Source organism: Cynoglossus semilaevis, chromosome 13 (assembly GCF_000523025.1).
Source record: "Cynoglossus semilaevis isolate Cse_v1.0 chromosome 13, Cse_v1.0, whole genome shotgun sequence".
Lineage (NCBI taxonomy): Eukaryota > Metazoa > Chordata > Actinopteri > Pleuronectiformes > Cynoglossidae > Cynoglossus > Cynoglossus semilaevis.
Window position 1 is genome coordinate 19,768,501 of NC_024319.1, and position 18,115 is coordinate 19,786,615.

Genomic DNA, 18,115 nt, shown 5'->3' on the forward strand with positions numbered 1-18,115 from the left:
TCGTGAAATGTTAAAAGGACACAAGGGATCTATTATACAGCAAGGTGTAGCTTTGTCCACAATAAAACACAACAGAATGGACATTTATAGTTGGACTTCAGTAAAAAAAAAAATGTCTCAGCTCGGTTAATACAATCAAGACAAGCCTGTTGTTGTACCAATTAAAAATACAGTTGGTCCACCAAAGACTGTTATTCATATACAAATGTTCTACTGTTAAATATATATTTAATGTACTAGTAAAGAGAGGCTTCCCCACACACTGCCACATTAGTACATTTGTAAAGAATACTATTGTATTATTTTAAACAGTTGTGTTACGAGTGTCATTGTTTGGCTAAGGTAAAAAAAACAAAGGGCAACTGCTACCAGTATTTGTCTATGTATTAAATTGCTAAAAAAAAACATTGTTTAATAAACATACAGGAAATGTTAGCCAATGCTACATATAATACACACATAAATGCATGTAAACAAGCCTAGATGAAGCATATTACCACAAATTGTGATGACATTGGTATTGGGTGTACTTTTGTCTTTTGTATCACTTGGTGTCAGATTTTTACCCAGTGCCAATTGCTCAAATGTCATCACTAGTAAGGCTTATATATACTGACCTGCCAGATAACCATTGTCACTTTGACCCACATACACACATGCACAAAAAGTCTTGTAATGAACAATTTAGGCGGACTGAGGTCCCACACAGGTTAACTACTGGTTAATGAGCATTAGCTATCTATTGATCTCTATATACTTTCCTTATTGATTTTTTTTGCTATACAATATAACACTTCTAGCTACCTGAAGACTATTTTTTAGGAACTTCAAACTTTGGGCACACTTATAATTCTGTTTTGTAGATGCATTGCTTTCACTATTCTAATGACTGGAGAGAGAAAAAGAGCCACCTGAAGTCTATAGCCCCTGAAAAACACCCCTGTGGTAAAGTACAGATGTATAAGGTAACTTCAAACCAATCTGGTTATGTTTACAATTTCAGGAATAAAGGAAAATTACAAAAAAACAATAGCTTTACATAATGGGACTTATTATAGACATGCATTCACTCGTTATATATTGAACGCATTTTTTAAACTGCATGTGAACAGAATTCACCGCATTAACGATCAATGTCAAGTTGAATTGTTGGTTCTGACTCTTGAACAGTTCAACTTTGTCCAGTGCATCAAGGCTAGTCAAGAGGGAGATGGGAGGGGGGGACAATCAGGTTCACATCTCACAGCCTCCATGCGGGAGGCTATAGAGTCCAGGAAGGATTGAAAGGATTTTAGACGTAGGAACAGAGGGGAGAAAAGCACTTACCTCTCCCATCCAGACGCCACAGGCTAATTCACTGAGACAAACTGCCTCCTGATGAGGCAGGAACAGGAGGTCGGTGCATGGAATAAAAAGAAAATCTCCCGACACGTCCATTTTATTGTCTCCAGTCACTCCTGGCAATAAAACGTGCAAATGAATGCATGCAAAACAACGGTTCCTATCGATGCATCTTCTGCTGAAGAACAAGTGCACCGTGCAGAAATAAGAATGTGTCAGTAAAACGACCGAATGAGCACGTACATCCACGGAGCTGCAGAAGGGAGGATTTTGTGCAGATGTGAGAAAGCATTAGGATGCAAGAAATGGTGTGATGGCGAGAGGGACTGTTGGGAAAGACAGATCTGCATATGGAAATCAGGGTTTGCGTGGATTAAAAAGTCAGCTTAAAGCACTGCGAGGTTTTGTATTTCAGAGGAAGTGCCTGCAGTCACCAGGCCACAACAAGAAACACGTGATTGACAAGCAATAGGGTGTGTCTGTAAGTGACCAACATTCACTATTTATTGACTAAATCAATGCATAAATAAACACATACAATGCCGCGCGCAATGGGTTCATATTTCTTGTAAAACATTGAAAACAATAGTAAGTACACAGTCTTCGCTTTCTCATAGCAAATAAATATTTGACTTACATGTTCATTCACGTGTTGAGTCAATTGCAGTTGTGTATATATTTCGAAAGTGTCCAAACATTTTAAGGCTGTCAAAATAAAAGAACAATTTAAACGCCATTAATTGTACATGTACACGTGTACACAACGTATGCAATGCATTAAGCTAAATACTAACAAGTAGCTAAGGGATGCGAATCTCTATCTTGCAACAGTGAATACACTTTCTTGAGCTTGAGAATTGTTATTTTATATAATGTCCCCGGTACTTACAGGGAAACGTAATTTTGATAAGGGGGGGTTACCAACGTGACTCACCACGTATTGTAAAACTATATCAGACATATAATCTACAACGATAAATGCTGTGTAAATCTTAACAAATCTTTAGTGTAGCCAACCCTAACAAAGAGGCACAGCTCGACGATTCCGGATGCCTGTTGCAGGGAACGCTCTTGTTGTTTCCGGATTAATGACGCAGCGTGACTACACCCACATTGTAACTTTTGACCAATCGTTGAGTACGTAGTTGGCGCTTGCGTACCGAGACTCTCTCGCGCGGGAGAGAACGAACGTACAAACAATGGTGTTGATAGTGACAGCTGTTTTAATGTCACTACTTTGGAAACATCTACGGAATTAACCATTAACCATACCATTCAGGAAGCCAGATTGCAAGGTCTGAGAGTGCGTTTATGAAAATGTGTTTAAGAACTCATTGTTATAGGGAGATCTCGAGTTATAAACGGGTAAATGCATAACATACTTTAAAGACGTAATACTTTGAAATAGAAAAGCTAACGCTAGCTCTGCTCTCCATGTATTTCATATCAGGAAGAAAATACCGCAAATAAACATGGCTTTAACCAGCATTATGTTGACAGTAGGTAGCCAGCGTACTAGACTAATGTACTCTTGTAAATGTTGTTTACGTTAAATAAAAAGTTGCGCCTTGTGAAAATATTTTTTTTAAAGATCAAAGTTTATTTTTTCACAATTGGGGTGCTGTACCGTTGTGGTAGTAGACATCAGAGGATGGTAAACTCGGGATCTAATTGTTTGCAGGAATACTTTTTGTATTATTATTATTGAAATTAAGATCTTGTATTTAGAATGTTAAACTGAACCAGTACAATACAACAGCAATCGTAACAATTTGCTCATGGAGTCGAAGTTGCTTTGGGACTTTTAAAACCTAAAATCTTATTAAGAATAATTAAAATGAACTATAATATGAAACAAAATTTGTTTTAATTTTATATGGTTTTCTGTAATTTTGCAGTAAAGGTGATATTGAATCCCAGCTGACAGTATGGCGGACAATTTCAGCCAGTCCCTCACCCCACCAGTGTCCCCCTTTGCGTCAGACAATCCGTGTGAGCTTACTTCTGCCCATCCACCTTATTTTTGCTGCTCTGAAACAAGAGATGACTCTGGTGGACAGCTGTCTCCTGAAGGATACACTGCTAGAGGCTCACTAAAGCGGTACAGTCACTGTCCAATCATGAGTATAACAACGAGTATGCAGAATATTCAGCTAAAAGAACATTAACTTAATGTACCAGCACTATGTCTTCATGTGTCTTCCCTCTAGTCTACTGTTGCATCTTGACCCAGCCCCTACAGAGTATGAGACAGACACAGTGGAGATTTTTGGCTTCCCTTGGGTAACAGAGACAGCCCTAGTGGACTCCACCAAGGTTCTTTTTGGTCTTTTCAGGTATTGCAAGCCAGGATGTGTACTGGATCTCAATCAAAATATCTAAGTGCTATAAGTTGCTTACTTTGTATTTTTGTAATTGTGCATGTCTGGAGCTGGTGTTTCATGTATGTCGTTAACTTTGATTGCTGTTGTGAAATTCCAGGCAGAAGGTCTACAGACTCGAGACCATGGTGCAGTCCGGTTCAAATGACTTTGGTAAGCTAGACAGAAATTGAAACCTTTTTACCATGTTAAATATAAGTTGAATGCAAAAAGAAGAAATTTCACTTTTCCCCATTCAACAAAGCTTGAATATGTTTTTCTGGCACTACATATTGTTGCTTTCTGTTATACCAGAACCTTTTTATCATTTACCTCTGGTCTCTACTTATTACTGTCCTTGTGTATTTTAGGTCAAGCTGCTAACCTCCATTATGAAGCGGAAGACCTCAGACAACAATGTGTTTCATTTCTTCAGTATGTCAAAGTCTTCGTGTACAGGTGAGAATATTTTAGAGCAGAACTTGTTTTTAATGGATTCAAAAGTTTTTGACAAACTACACATAATAATACGTCACTTTGAATGTATATTTTTAGACACCTTGAACCTTGCAGCTCATTGGATTCATCTCAGTCTCACCCTTATGAGAAACTTGAAGTTCAGTTCCCCTCTGCTCTTGTGGAAGAGTTGTTTAGCGTCACACTCCTCACAGGACGACTCAAAGACCTGCCTGCCAACGTCCACAGCGCCTTTAATATACGGAACCAAGGAAAGGTATCAAATAAACATTAGTCAAACTGTGCCTTTTTAAGAAATTATTATGACTCAGGCAACAGATTAGATTAAATAATACCTTCAAGTTTTCACAGCAATGAAATTGTTTTTTGCACTACAATTGTTCAGTATTTGAACTTTTTAAACTTGTTTTCCACAGATCTTTCCTCCCTCATGGCATCTGTTGCACCTTCATCTTGACATCCACTGGTCAGTCTTGGAGATTCTTTATCTACTTGGTTTCAAGATGCAGGGTGAGTCCATGTCAGTTTCAGGTCCAAAACCAGAGCAAGATAAAAATAAATTGGAGCTAAAGTTCTCATTACATGTTATTGTCAATGTCACAAAGGCTTTTTGAACCTTTTTTAAATCTCTGTAGGTCAGGTAGTGTACGCCCACCAGTTTGTGAACTTGACAGGAGAGAACCTGACTGAGGCCAGTCTCTTTGAAGAACACCTCAGCAGTTTGTTGTGTGATCTCACTGCTCTTGCCATGAACAAATACAGCAAGGTTTGTGGTTGACCACTAATTTAATTTAAACTTCCTGTGTAATCTGAATCAATGGGAACATATTCCCTTGTGTGAGGTACTGGGTGAACTGAACAAAGTTGAGAGTTATCTTTATTGGTTCCTCAACTGTGAACTTTGGCCATTTCTAGGACTTCATCCTCGCCTGTCATAACAAGGCTAAACGTGATGGGGATAATAACTCAATATTACACCTGTATGGGTTGTTTGTAGTTGAAAGGGCGCTTCTAAAGTAATGTGTTTGGTCACAGTTTGGCATAAACTGGATATAGAGTTAAAACACTGAATCTTATTTATCATAGGTGAGACCCACAGAGGCACTGAGCAGCCATCACTACCTCTGCTCCTGCACCAAAGAACTTTGGGTTCTGCTCATGCACCTAGTGGAGCATAGAAACAAAGTTCTACACACCGAGGTAATAAAGAAATATAAAAAAGTAGAAGAATATGCAGTATGTTATCATAGTCTAATGACTTTTTTTCCTGTTGTCATTTCCAGTCTTTTTGGAGCTACATGAACATGTTGCTGAAACCTCTGGTCACCAACAAACCTCCATCAGAACAAGTCACTGACCTCCCCACTCACTGTAAAGATCCTGTGGGATTCACATGGTGGATGGTCACCCATTTAGCCATGATAGGCCAGTACAGTCATAATGGCATGATACAGAACGGGGTAAGAGAACAATTTCTTCGCTTCGCACAGACTGCACTAGATAAAACCTGGACACCAATAATGCAGTGTAACCAGAAAAAAGAAATCAGTCAGGAAGAAAGATCTGATGTCAGAGAATTAACCATTATCTATTTTATTTTTCATTTTATCTTTCATCAAATTCTTGAAGTAATACATTATTCGTGTGACTAAAGTTCAATTTTTGAGTCACTTTCCAACTGACTTTTCCTGACAGTTCAATATCGAATTGTATCAAAACTTGAAATGGTGGCAGAAATAAAACTACTCTGTGACAGTTGATGACAGTCATTTTGTATTAGCCATGTGGCAATTTAATAGTAGAGATGATGTTGGGTTTTCTTTTATTTTTTTACGAGAGTATTATGAGAATCTATTGATTTTAATTATTTTTATTAAAATGCTTCAGCAGAAACAACTTGGCGACAACTGGGCCTTTGTGCAAGGGTTGCTTAGGGTGACCTGTCGTCCTGAGGTCAGTATGACTGTCAGTTACAGTGAAAAAAAACCCATCTATGATTCATTCATTTATTTATTTGTTATTTGCTTATTTAGTAAAACCACACCACATTATGTGTCTCTTACTGTGCGTTACAACAGCCGGGCCTAGCAGAGGAGCAGGTCAGAATGCATGTCTACTGCTGCCTCACTCTCTGTCTGCTGTGGGAGCCGAGCACCAGCGCCGTCTCCATTCTGTGGGACTACTACAGCAAGAATCTGGTGAGAATACCCTTCTAGGAAACAAGAAATTGATTGATGTCTAATTACCAAATGGCATAATGCAGACATTGGTGTGTTTTGTCAGTGTTATATAATTATAGGAGTATATGTATATATGGTGTGAGTGTGTGATTCATTTTCTTCTAACCAAAAGACAATTAAATAATGGAAATTAGAAATTAGAAAAAAATTGTTTTTTTTTTTTTCACCCCAATGGTGACAGACTGTCCTCTGTTGTAGACATAAGCGTAATGTGGTTGTACTTTTTTTTGTGAGTGTGTGGCATCTGTGGTGCTGTGATCCATTGACTTGTCATTAAACCAATTTTCTTTAAAAGGTATTTCCAAGGCTTGAAAAAAGTTGTATTACTTTCTTTCTTTCCCCCACTCCAGAATGGCTCCTTCACTGTCCCCTGGCTTGGGATGGCAGGTCTGGGGACTGTGTGCAAGACACCACTGGCTCTGTTAGAGCAGGCCCGCAGCTGCTGCTCCCCCCCTACGCTCTACTCCCCAGGACACACCCAGCTGTACCGCTCAGCCAACTCCTTCCACATCTTCCTTCAAGTGTTGGCCCTGTGCCTTGGCCAGGACAGGGCTGGTGGAGCCCCACAGAGACAGATCAAAGGAAGGTAAGGATGAGAGAAGTCTGGAAGGCTTTGTAGTTCTTCCACCTTTACATTTGCTTCCAGTGGGAAAAGCAGGTCTCTCGTCCTGCCAGTCAGCCTGGTAACACATACATAAAGGAATTTGGAGAGACAACGCTGAATAAAAAGCACTAAGAGACTAGTTACTAATCAGGTCGAGGCTTAATCTTTTAATGTGTGTGCAAGTTCAAACACACATGGATGCCCAAACATTGTTTGTTTGGGCACTATCATTGATTTTCAGTCTTGTTTGTGTGAGTGCCAGGTGCACTGCAGTATCCCAATGCTTCTTTGATATTTACTCAGACCCCCCGGTGGAGCAGGTGTCTCAGGAGTCAACCACCTGCTCTTCAGAACAGTCCAAAGCCAAAGAGCCTTCTTCTGATGACACACACACACACACGCACACACACACAGACTGCACCTGCTCCCTGGAGTACTGACATGGTTTCAGATTGTATAGTGCCCCTTGCATGGAGTGAGAACTTGCATCTTTGTGAAGAATAGAGAGGGAAAACAGTGGGAAAAGAACCACAGGTTGATGTGTATATCCTGCTTTAAATAGACTGCTTTAAATGGACCTTCCTACATCCCAGCCTGACGCCACTGGACCTTCCTACATCCCAGCCTGACGGGTCGCCAGAGAACGGCAGCCACAGATAAATCTGCCTAATGGTTTCCCTCTGTCTGGAATGTGCTTAGTCGAACTGCAGACATGAGGCCTAATTAGCTAACGAGCGTGGCGGTTAATTCGCCTTAACGAAGCTGTGCTGGTTTCCAACATGAAGAGAGGGGAGCCTCAGTGGTGGGGTGTGTGCGGTGGGAGGATGGTGGGCACTCTGGCATCAGCCAGGCTGGGCTGGGACAGATCCAGATCCCCCCACTCTCCACCCCTCACTAAAACTATCACTTCTGCCTCCTTCACTTCAGGAGGCACATGGCTTGTTCACTGTATCGCTACGCCGCGCCGGCAGTGTTCCCACTCCTGGCCTGGCTCTGCGGGACACCCCCAACAATCGTATTAATGGGTTTTGCAATGGGCACGTTGATCTCCAATGCAGAGTGTGAGGAGCATCTGCTTCGAATAAAAATGTGTCTGGAATAAGCAAACAGACATGCAGGTTAGAGAAACACAGAGCATTTCCTACTGCTGTCTCCCTTAGTGCTCTGTCCAGAAACCTAATACCAGAAAGGTTAGAAGAATATAAATATGAATAAATATTATATAAATATTATATATATTATATAAATATTATATATTTATAATATAAAATGTATATAATTCTTTAATGATGATGATAAAATTATACCTGACCCACACACATCCAAAAAACATGACGCGTTGCCTGCTCTCTCACACCAGAATAGAAATAGATGCAAAAAGTATTGTGTTCATTTTTGTACTATAAAAGATCTGAGGTTTCCAAAATCAGTGGTTACTCTTGTTCATTTTCCACCAACCATTTTCTCATAGAAGATGGCTGTGTCCACATATTCCATGTCTACAGAGTTCGCTTACTACGCTTACTCTTCTGCAGACATTTCTTGGTCTGTGAATTCCAGCTCCAAACTGTCTCAATTTAAATCTCTGTCTTCTGCTGGGCCTCTTTAAGGCTAAAACTTAGTCACTGATCTGATTTCATTTTTAACCTGTTCGTTCTCTTTTCCTCTCTGGTGTTTTTACACACCTTGATGTGAGTCATGGCTGTTGCCCAGAGCTCGTCTCGGGATACGCACTGTTTGTGTTTTGACCCAAACAGCAGCTCCTCTCACCTGTGTGTGGGCAGCATCGGTGTTTGAGAGGTGTGTGTGAAGGAAAAGAGGGCGGCTCCAGCGTTCTGTGTTTTCCTGCCAGGCAAGAATGCAGCGAGCTAACTGTGTGGCGATGTGTGTGTGTGTGGTTTTATTGATCTCTCTCTGGTGTTGCAGTAAATTGGTTTGGCTGTAGAGAGAGGGACTCAGCGCCTACCGCTGTGTGTCTGAGTGTCTCTGACATTTAACATGATCTTTAAAGGCATTTCTCCACGGTGCCCGCAGGATCTAACTGCGTGCTGGGTGGTTCTCCATCCCTTGCTCCATGCACACACACATACACACATACACGCTCATTCTGACACAGTCTGGTCAGCACAGCCACTCCCCTAGAGGGTAAAGAGGCAGGTGGTGCAGTACAAGGTGGGAAAGAAAGTTGTTTTTGGTTAGTTTTTACAAACAAACATTTCAAAGAATCAGTTTATTCCACGTTTGCCATTCAAGAACAGTTTGTCACAGAGTATTGGGTCGCTGATTCTGCATGTTTAAGAATACAAGTATCTGTATGTATGAAGTATCAGGCTCCACACTTAATTCATTACTATTTGTAACTTTTTTCCCCCTTTGATTATCACCTGTATTTAGGATTTACTCCAGGTTCTCCTCAAAGAAGATGCAGGAGTTGACAGAGACCGGCCTCACAAACTTTCTGCTGCTGTTTCTGGTGGTGGCCAAACAGATTGAGCTTGAAGATGTTGCCAGCAGAGCCTGTGCACTGCTGGGCTGCCTTCCATCCAACTGCCCTCCTGGTCGCCGTACACTTGTCTGGAGAGGACAGCTATCACTGCTGTTGCTGTTCCAGGTATGACTGATAATCACAACAACGAATACTTGTCTCTTTTCTTTACATTTCAATTTCCTACATCTTTTACCCTTTTTTTTCAAGGAGAGGGGTTTAGATGTTGGTGCCCAGGCGAGCTGGCTGGCAAACTCCTTCAATGAAACATCCAAAGAGTTCTATGACAAAACCACTGAAGTTTCTCGCAAAATTGCCCTCTGGGGCACACTCAGTTCCTATCTGGATGGTGTGTCGGAGGTGTTTGAGATGAGCTCCAACCTTAGCCTATCAGAGGAGAAGCTGCTAAACGATGGCTTTGCGTGGTTGCTACGAGCTTGCAGTCAGTCGGAGCTGAACTCTGCCCTCTGCTTCCTACAGGTGGTCCTCGCTCAGCTCAGGTGAGTCAGCTCACAGGTGTCACATGTCTTTCCTCAGTTTCTTAATTTTCTCTTTTGCTCAGTAGTGTTTCCACACTGATGCTTAATGCTTTTTGACGCAGCTAAGTTTAGCTTTCAGGAAACTCTCAAAGGTGGTCAGGGGATAAGGAGAAGCACCAACTAGAGTCATCTCAGTTCTCTTATGGACAAAAGAGCGAGTGAGCGTCTATAAAGACTGTACTGTATGTCGAGTTGAGGCCCACTACTATTCTCTTGAGGACTCGTGCCCTCCAAGTCACCCTCTCCTGGTGCTGCCAGAGTCTGAGTAGAGTTACACACCCAGGAGAGCCAGCATGAAGCCCTCTATAGTCCTGGTCACAGTGGTACTGCTGTGGTCCTGGTGAGAGACCACGACCAGAAGATTGTCAGGAAGAGTTCAACTGTTGGACAGAGGTGTTTGTTTCATGACCTTCCCCAGCAGAGGATCAGTTCACCACAGCTGGTACAGTGTCTGTTGTGTGTGGGGAAGGTGGACGTGAGAACAGAAGTGACGGTAGATAGAAATCAGCTGAGAAGTTTTTATGAAGTGAGAAATATATTAGTGTTGATTCACCTGAGCTTTATCTATTGTCTCAGAGACTCCCAGTCTTTAATTGTAAATTAAATTTAACCACATTGATTTCTAAAACCTTTTTTTTACATCATGTATTGTTTTGACGCATTTGGTTTGGTTCATCACTGGATTTCAAAGTAGTAGTAATGTATATATATTAATTTAGTTGCATGCTTTAAAATGCTTTGTATTTAAATTAACTTAAACTTGTAATTGAATGTATATGATCACAATTATTACTTGACATTAGAAAAGTATAGGGAAAAGAACGTTTTAGAAAAGAACGTTTTTTATACAGAGTAACGTTCATCAGTTGACAAGTTAAAATATCTCATATCAAATGCACAAACTCAAAGTCAAACCTACAGTATAAAAAATAAACTCAAACCTAGAATAAAGATAGCTAGCTATCATAATTATTCACCATGCACTCACTGGCTGATCAGAGCTTAAGGGAAACAATAAGAGGAAACTTTCTAATGTTTTCCAGTGATATTTTTAGAGAATGTGATCCCTTTGTTCTCTGTTTTATACATTATACCCTATGGTCTCTGCATACACAAACCTACAGTGATTTCGAAATAGCAAAGGTGAAACATGAGCCAGAGTTAATACTTCTTACCTATTAACAATATATCTGGTTAGCCCGGCTAATTCCCAGACTTCCCGATTTCAGATCTAGGGGTTGGAGGGCACACATTTGCACATTAATGGCCAAGGAGAGTAGGAGAAGAAGAGAAGTCTCTGAGGTGCACTGTGTTATGGCCTGGACCACAGTGACCCACTTAACCAAGTAAAAAAAATAACACCATGCTCCCTCTCTCTCACTCTCTCCTTCCAGTTCATCCTGACAAATTAAACATAATTTTTTGCCATGAAAATGTTCAGTATGTCATTGTGATTAATGCTTTTTCTATGACACAATTAATGGGCAATTATGTCGCTTGCCAATTTTGGCCTGTGTATCATTATGTCTATTAAGAGCCGTGTAGAACCTGCACACATTAAGAGAATTATTCAGCCGCTGCCTCAGACAGTGGAAGGTCCGAACAGTCTTTCGTGTAATTACTGAGTTTGATTCTTTCCTGTGATCTTCTGTTGTGGGAGGCACTGGTTGATGAGGTGAGCTGACGTTGGCACACACGCCCAGGGGGATCAGTTTTGCTGAAAACAATTAATTCTCGTTTCCTTGGTTTGATAAAAATACAAGAGTCCTCTGTGATGTGTTTTCTTTTATGAGGATTAAGGCAATTTACCAGCTCTTTACCTTCAAAGACTGACTGTTTGGACTGTTGTGAACAGTTACTTTAGATCTCTGCGCCTTTATTTATTTATTTGTGGATTTCATCAAGAAGAAAGTGGGTGCGGACTTGAAGTTCAACTTTAGGCTCAGTGATGTTTGTTTGGTGCCTCCCATCCACTCTCTGTCTTTGTGAGGATTCTACTTGTCTGCATTTTTAGACAGAGCTGGGGGGAAGGGTTAAACGGAAGCCCTAATAGTGTGTTGGTGCTGAGTGTGTGTGTGTGTCAGTGTGTATTTGTGTGTTCACGGTGTAAGGAGCTGCAGTGAGGAGGATTAAGTGGGGTCTCTGACGATGTCTTGTACAATGAGGGTTGATGGGTGTGAAAGGCCCATTCCGCAGTAGTAACGAGGCTAATGAATTCAGACTCCAATCGATTGTCTCTGCTCTCCCTGGATTAGATGCAACCTTGCTGGAAGGGAAGACACCGTAGAGGTGTGTGTGTCTGTGTACGTGTGTGTGTATATGTATGCATGTGTATGTACCATAGCAAAAGACTACAGTGATTGAGGAGGTGATGGAAAAGAAGGGGGTTTGCAGGTTCCTCTGTCCTTTCTTCTCCCAGCACACCTCACCCCCCCTCCCGAATCCCCTCCCCCCTTCTGAGCGAATAGGGGGGACAGGAGGATCATCTCCAGTCTAAATGAGATTACAGCTCCTTCAGCTGCTTATCTGGACTAATGCCAGCCACTGTGGGGCTGCTGTAGCGGCTGGGGCGAGGGCCAGGGATGAGCCAGAAGAGCCCAAGTATAGTGTGTTCCTGTACAGGGGATCAGTATTAGGCTCCTCTCTGTGGCTATAATATCCTGTTCTCCTGCTTCTCAACCTCTCCTTTCATCCAGCTCTGCTCCACAGTGCAGTGCACCACCGCCCTTGTAATCCCCCAGGAGAAAAGAAAGAGAAAACACATCAAGAAGTGGTGAAAGACAAAAACAGAGGGGGCAATAGGTTTTGTGAAAATCATGGGACTATTTAAGGGAGGGGTGAGCGTGATACACAAGACTTTTTTTGTTACTCCGCTGAGACTCTTGTTAATTTGATTTGTCTTCTCTGTTTTCTTTATGTGTTCCTGTCTGTGTCCTACAGACGTGTCCATCAGCGCAGTGTCCAGCAAGCACCCACCTCTGCCTGGCTTCCTACCTCGACCAATGTGGTGAAAGAGCGCCACCTAGCGGTAGCAGCAGCATTGTGGACACACTTTTTTCCTTTCCTGCGCAGCTTGCTCCTGTCACAGACCCCTCCAGCACAGCTGGCAGATGCTGCTGCAGGTCAGTAACACCCACTGGGAGTAAGAGGTACACAGAGTAGAAAGGAGAAGAAGGACTGAGAAAGACCAGGTGGTGAGGGCAAAAAGTTTGGCTCGAAAGAAACTAAACTTGTAATAGCCAGTTTTGACAATTTTGAGTTAATGCCATCATTTTACATGAAGATATTTTGGAGAGCGGCAGGTGATTTTAGGCTTTTAAAACTTGGGGAAAAATAGATAAAATATGGAATAAAATATAAATCACTAATGTAATTTTGTCTTTTGAAGGTTTCACTCTGCTTGCCTTTGATTTGCCAAGCTCTGCTCCACAAGACCTACAGCCCAACCCAGTCCTGTCAACTATGCAATGTTTCGCCTGGGATGACATGGTTCACCCATCTTTGGTGACTCGCTACCTCCCCCATCTGCTTCAAAACAGGTACAGTTATATTTATTTTTGGTAATTACTACTTGTGAGTGGATATTTTCTATCTAAGCACTCTTGAAAAAAACTTCAGTTTACTTAGATGATTGGCTGATCGTTCCCTGATGATTTTTGTCAAATTGTAGTATTTAGACAGGTGAATACAAACCGAGTTTGTCCTCTATGTTTAGTGGGAACAACTGAGATAGACAAGTTCTTCGTACTAAGACGAAATGCTGCAAAACATGAAATCGTTTCAAATTTATTAGTCATATAAAGAGGGTGTTACAAGAAAATGTTCATTACATATTTGAGAAAACCCAATAACCGTTAAATGCTTAGTAAATATTAAGCATTGTTCCTGATCTCTGTCATTTCCAGTGATCTGATGTCGTCACTGTGCGGTGATGCTGTTGTTGGGGTCTCAGGTTCGGCACAGAGCCTCTCCGTGAGAGCCTGGTTCAGATGTGTTCTGCAGCAGTACCTTTACAAGAACGCAGATGGGTCTGACAGCAGAACAGGTACAGTGGATAAATATATCTACGTAGTGCTCACACAAGAAGGGAATTATGCAAACGAGGGGAGTACGTCCATGTAGGTTTCATCAGGAGATTTACTGCCCACTATTCCAGCTGTATTTTAGCCTCAGGGATTTTTTTTTACCTGTACATGATGCAGATAATTCCTGGTTTTAAACACGGCTTAATCCTACAGGAACGCCTTTAACCTTGACTCTTCCCAAGTCCCAAGAGTTTCATCTGACAGACTCTAAAATGTTAATGCTTGAATGTAGTACATACTGTAAATAGTAGAAGGTGTAAAATGTTGTGTTTTAAACAGACAGAGTTTGCGTCTTTGTTCAGGCCGTGTTTTAGAAGAGCAGTTGTGTGAACTGACCCGGCTCATACTCAGGCTTCCTGAAGTGGACTCTCTTCTGCAGAAAGCTGGACTTCAGTCCACAGGCACCAGGATTGAGCCCACCTCAGCTCTGGAGATGTTCATCAAGGTAACGCATATTATTGGTGAATATTGGTCACGATAACCTCGGCACTGGCCATTTGTCTGTATCATTTACATAATAACAGAAAGCAGTGGGTTAGAAGTGACATCATCACTCTTACTACATGGGATGTTATCTGCTGTCACTCGACGACCTTTTAACGGCACTAAAATGAAGAACTTGTTTAGATTTGTATGTTGGACTCAGTTTGTCTAACTGGATCAATGTGGATTATTCATCCTACACAAAAATCTAAAGGTTAATAATTTTAAAAAAGCAGAAAAATATAACTGATGGCTAAATTACAAGCCATCGTAATATAAAGTGCTATTCCTAAATTTTGAAAATATTATAGTGTTGACCATGGTGTGAGTTTTTATTTTTATGAGTATATTTATGTACACAAACTGCTTTTCAACAATGTCAGGCGGTGGGCCGGGTGTACAGTGGACTTCAGGTGTTGTCTGAACGTTCCGCGATGATGTCCAGAGCTCTGGACTACATCGGAGATGTCATGAAACACATTAAACCCTCTCTGGTCATCAAGAATCCAGATGGCCTGCAGCTGGCCTACTGGGCTGTAGGTATGTGTGCAAGAAAAAATAAAACATACACATATTTACACACACCTCACACTCTTCAATTCATTTAGCTTTTTGGGTTTTTTTGTCAAGAAATGAGACAATCATAGCATGTAAGAATAACTGTTGTTTGTGGTTTAGGCTGCTTAGTGAAGCACTGGAGCCCCCTACTGGCCACATCGAAAGCCCAGCAGTTACTGTTCCGTATTGTGGATGTGTTGTTGCTCCCTCACAACCTCACACAGCAGGATAAAGCCCTCAGGGACAGCCTTCCTCTGTTCCTACAGGTCAGAGTAAACATATACAGATGCATACTGTGCTGTGTATCACAATCACACCTTAGATGATCAGGACTCAGCAGATTTAAAGATGATGACTGTCGTGCGGCGGAAATCCAACCCTTGCATCCCTCATCCATCTGTAATGTGTTCAGATGTTTCCTCTCTGACATTATTAATTGATTCTCCTGCAGGGTTTGTCAGTGGCTTCCAGAGTCTCTCAGTCCCAGGGTTTCTACCTGAAGCAGCAGCTCCGTTCTGTTACCCGCAGATATCTGGATCATTTCCTTCCTGCCTCTCCATCCTTGGGTGTCATAGTCAACCACCCGGTGCTTCTCAGTGCCTGTGAAGTGAGTTCAGTCACCCGAGGGGCATCGTTGAGGAGAATCATTGTGGAGGTTCTCTGGTACGTTCTGTAGAACCTGAGTGACGTTTGACTTGTTCTTTTTCATTTCTTGGTTTTCACTGTTTTTCTATCACCATGTTTTTTAAAAATAGGTATATTCATGATTCAATAACTGAAAATTCGAATCCCATTTTTCCAGTGAAAACTTTCTGCAGTTTAAAGGACATGCTCCTCCTCCTCGCCTTGCGTCATCTCTGCTGTTCTTAGTAGAACTTCTGAGAAGAAGTACTGAATCGGAGCCTGCACTTCTCACTCTGCCCCTCCCTAACCTGCTGCGCTGCTTGATGCTGGTCAATGACCCACAGGGTAGGACGCGTCACCGACCACGCGTTAGACCCAGTTCAGACTGACACATGTATACAGTTCTAATTACAGTAGGATACAATAGCTGTTAATGTGTCCTACGGTACATTTGATGATGGTTTGGTCCCTTAAAGACGCCGTGCTGAAACTTGCTACACTTTTTTCAACACTAGTTTTACTTTATTTAAAATACTGTTAAACATATTTCCTGTGAAACGAGTGTGCCTGCTAATACTAATATAATCTGAGTATGAGTCTTGTAAAGCCAAATTATTTTCACTTAATAGAAAAGTAATATTGCAATGATGTTTACTTTTAATTATATAAAAACACGTTGCAACATTAATTTGAGAGGATGTTCTTTAATATCAAATAATGGAATTTTTGTTTCAAAAAGAAGTTAGTAAATATTTTGTTTACTTTATTTATCTACTCTGACTGTGATTCATATTATACAAAACAAAACGTCTGTGCAGTGAGGAAGATAAGCACAGATGCTCTGCAGCTCATAGTGGAGAGATGTGCTGCTGCGTCTACAGAGGGACCATGTGACCAGATGATCTCTGTCTTACGGTAAGTGACAATAAGTACAACTAAAAGTAATGTACGGCAATAAATATCTGGTGCAAAACTGTCTGCGGCGAGCTTCAGTCTGCTTTATCTTTCACGGCTCTCACTGTTTGTGTCATTCCCAATGCTCCAAGGTCATTTGTGGAGGAGAATGAAGGAGTGTATGACAGGCAGGTATACAGTGCCCTGGAGACTGTGGCTGTTTTAGATCCATCTGTGGTCCAGGCTCTTGTTCCCAACCTGTCTCTGAGCCTGAGAAATACAGAACACAAGAGGGGACTGGGCAAGAACATCGCCTTGAGGTAAGCAAGTGTGTGAATCATATCCTGGAGGCTACACACACAGGATCCACTGCTTTCAACTATTTTTAAGTTGTCTAGACAATATGCCTGTGAAATACTGTGTGGCTGTTTGCTTCAGTGAGAATATCTGCTAACACGACTGACCGGTCCGTCTGTGTTACAGGAATGCATATCGGACACTGCTGTCCCTGCTGGGGGACAGTGGACAGGCAGAAATATCCAGTTTGGAAGCTGACTAAAAATAAAGTTTTACAAAACCTGGTAACATCCTATACACAAAAGTTGTCATGAAATACTCTACACTACTTATTTGGCGGACATTTCGGAGTGTTTGGAGCTGTCGTCCCTGGTCATGGAGCTCTTCACCTTGTCTAAGTGGCTGCTCTGCTCAGCGCTGCCCTTAGATTGCACCCCTTCCATCCCACTTGAACTGTAGTAGAGAGCTAACGTCAAGACATAAAGAGGATTGAATGTGCTTCAGTAGTACTCGCTGTACCTGGAGAGTTAAAATAATGCACTGTAAGCCAGTGTTCCTAGAGTTTGTATATAATACATACAATATATACATTGTAAGGACCTTGCAGGTCTGCCTGTACACATTGTAAGGACCTTGCAGGTCTGCCTTTGGACAGATGTATTATTAAAAGAATAAAATGTGACAGTGAATATGAATGTGTTCATACCTGTCGATACACCTTTCATCCCAGTCCTACTACAGAACAGGAAGTGAGGAATGTGAGCAGTGAAGCGTGGACAGGCTATTTGTGCTTATGCCACGAGGTGCTGGATGCGTTTCTCCCCGCTTTGCACTCTGAATTACAGATTTGATGACAGTCGTGGGCGAGCCCAAAGAGTTCAGCAGCAAAGCAGGGGGCGAGAACAGGAGAGTGTTATTTGTTCCAATTCTCTCACGCTTTTCTAAGCCACTGCAATCTCTTAGAATTCGTTTTTAGTTTGCACCTAATCATACAGTCTCACTTCTGTCTCCCACAATCACCGAGTCTTATTTCATGTCATTGCTAGTCATTTTCCATCCTTATCAGACTGCACAACACCACTTCATGTGAGCAGCCTTCTCATCTGCAGCGCTCCTTCTCTCCGGTAG

The 18,115-nt window shown here is 41.7% G+C and overlaps 1 protein-coding gene across 4 annotated transcripts; it reads left to right on the plus strand.

Moving 5' to 3' along the window:
* Positions 1-1,697: 1,697 nt before the first annotated feature.
* mms22l (MMS22-like, DNA repair protein) lies at positions 1,698-17,282 on the plus strand. 4 transcript variants are annotated; one of them, XM_008324125.3, is made up of 26 exons: positions 1,698-1,822; positions 3,240-3,442; positions 3,552-3,677; positions 3,823-3,875; positions 4,073-4,160; positions 4,257-4,434; positions 4,595-4,688; positions 4,814-4,944; positions 5,265-5,378; positions 5,462-5,638; positions 6,066-6,131; positions 6,257-6,376; positions 6,769-7,004; positions 9,417-9,633; positions 9,718-10,007; positions 12,987-13,168; positions 13,435-13,585; positions 13,952-14,091; positions 14,434-14,576; positions 14,998-15,154; positions 15,293-15,438; positions 15,624-15,835; positions 15,975-16,141; positions 16,615-16,711; positions 16,843-17,010; positions 17,174-17,282. In XM_008324125.3, the coding sequence occupies exons 2-26, from the start codon at positions 3,270-3,272 to the stop codon at positions 17,247-17,249; spliced, it is 3,702 nt and encodes a 1,233-aa protein (XP_008322347.1). In that variant the 5' UTR covers positions 1,698-1,822; positions 3,240-3,269; the 3' UTR covers positions 17,250-17,282. The 4 variants fall into 4 exon arrangements, with proteins under 4 accessions (XP_008322347.1, XP_008322346.1, XP_016893079.1 ...); XM_008324124.3 differs by lacking the exon at positions 1,698-1,822 and adding an exon at positions 2,489-2,636; XM_017037590.2 differs by lacking the exon at positions 1,698-1,822 and adding an exon at positions 2,489-2,636 and having other exon boundaries at positions 6,069-6,131.
* The last annotated feature ends 833 nt before the right edge of the window (positions 17,283-18,115 follow it).

What these genes read in the sequence shown, in the direction of transcription:
- mms22l (XM_008324125.3), top strand. Translation starts at nt 3,270, where the DNA reads ATGGCGGACAATTTCAGCCAGTCCCTCACCCCACCAGTGTCCCCCTTT. An exon ending in CCATGAACAAATACAGCAAG is followed by an intron (nt 4,945 to 5,264) that starts GTTTGTGGTTGA and finishes TATTTATCATAG; the next exon opens with GTGAGACCCACAGAGGCACT. An exon ending in GTGGTCCTCGCTCAGCTCAG is followed by an intron (nt 10,008 to 12,986) that starts GTGAGTCAGCTC and finishes TGTGTCCTACAG; the next exon opens with ACGTGTCCATCAGCGCAGTG.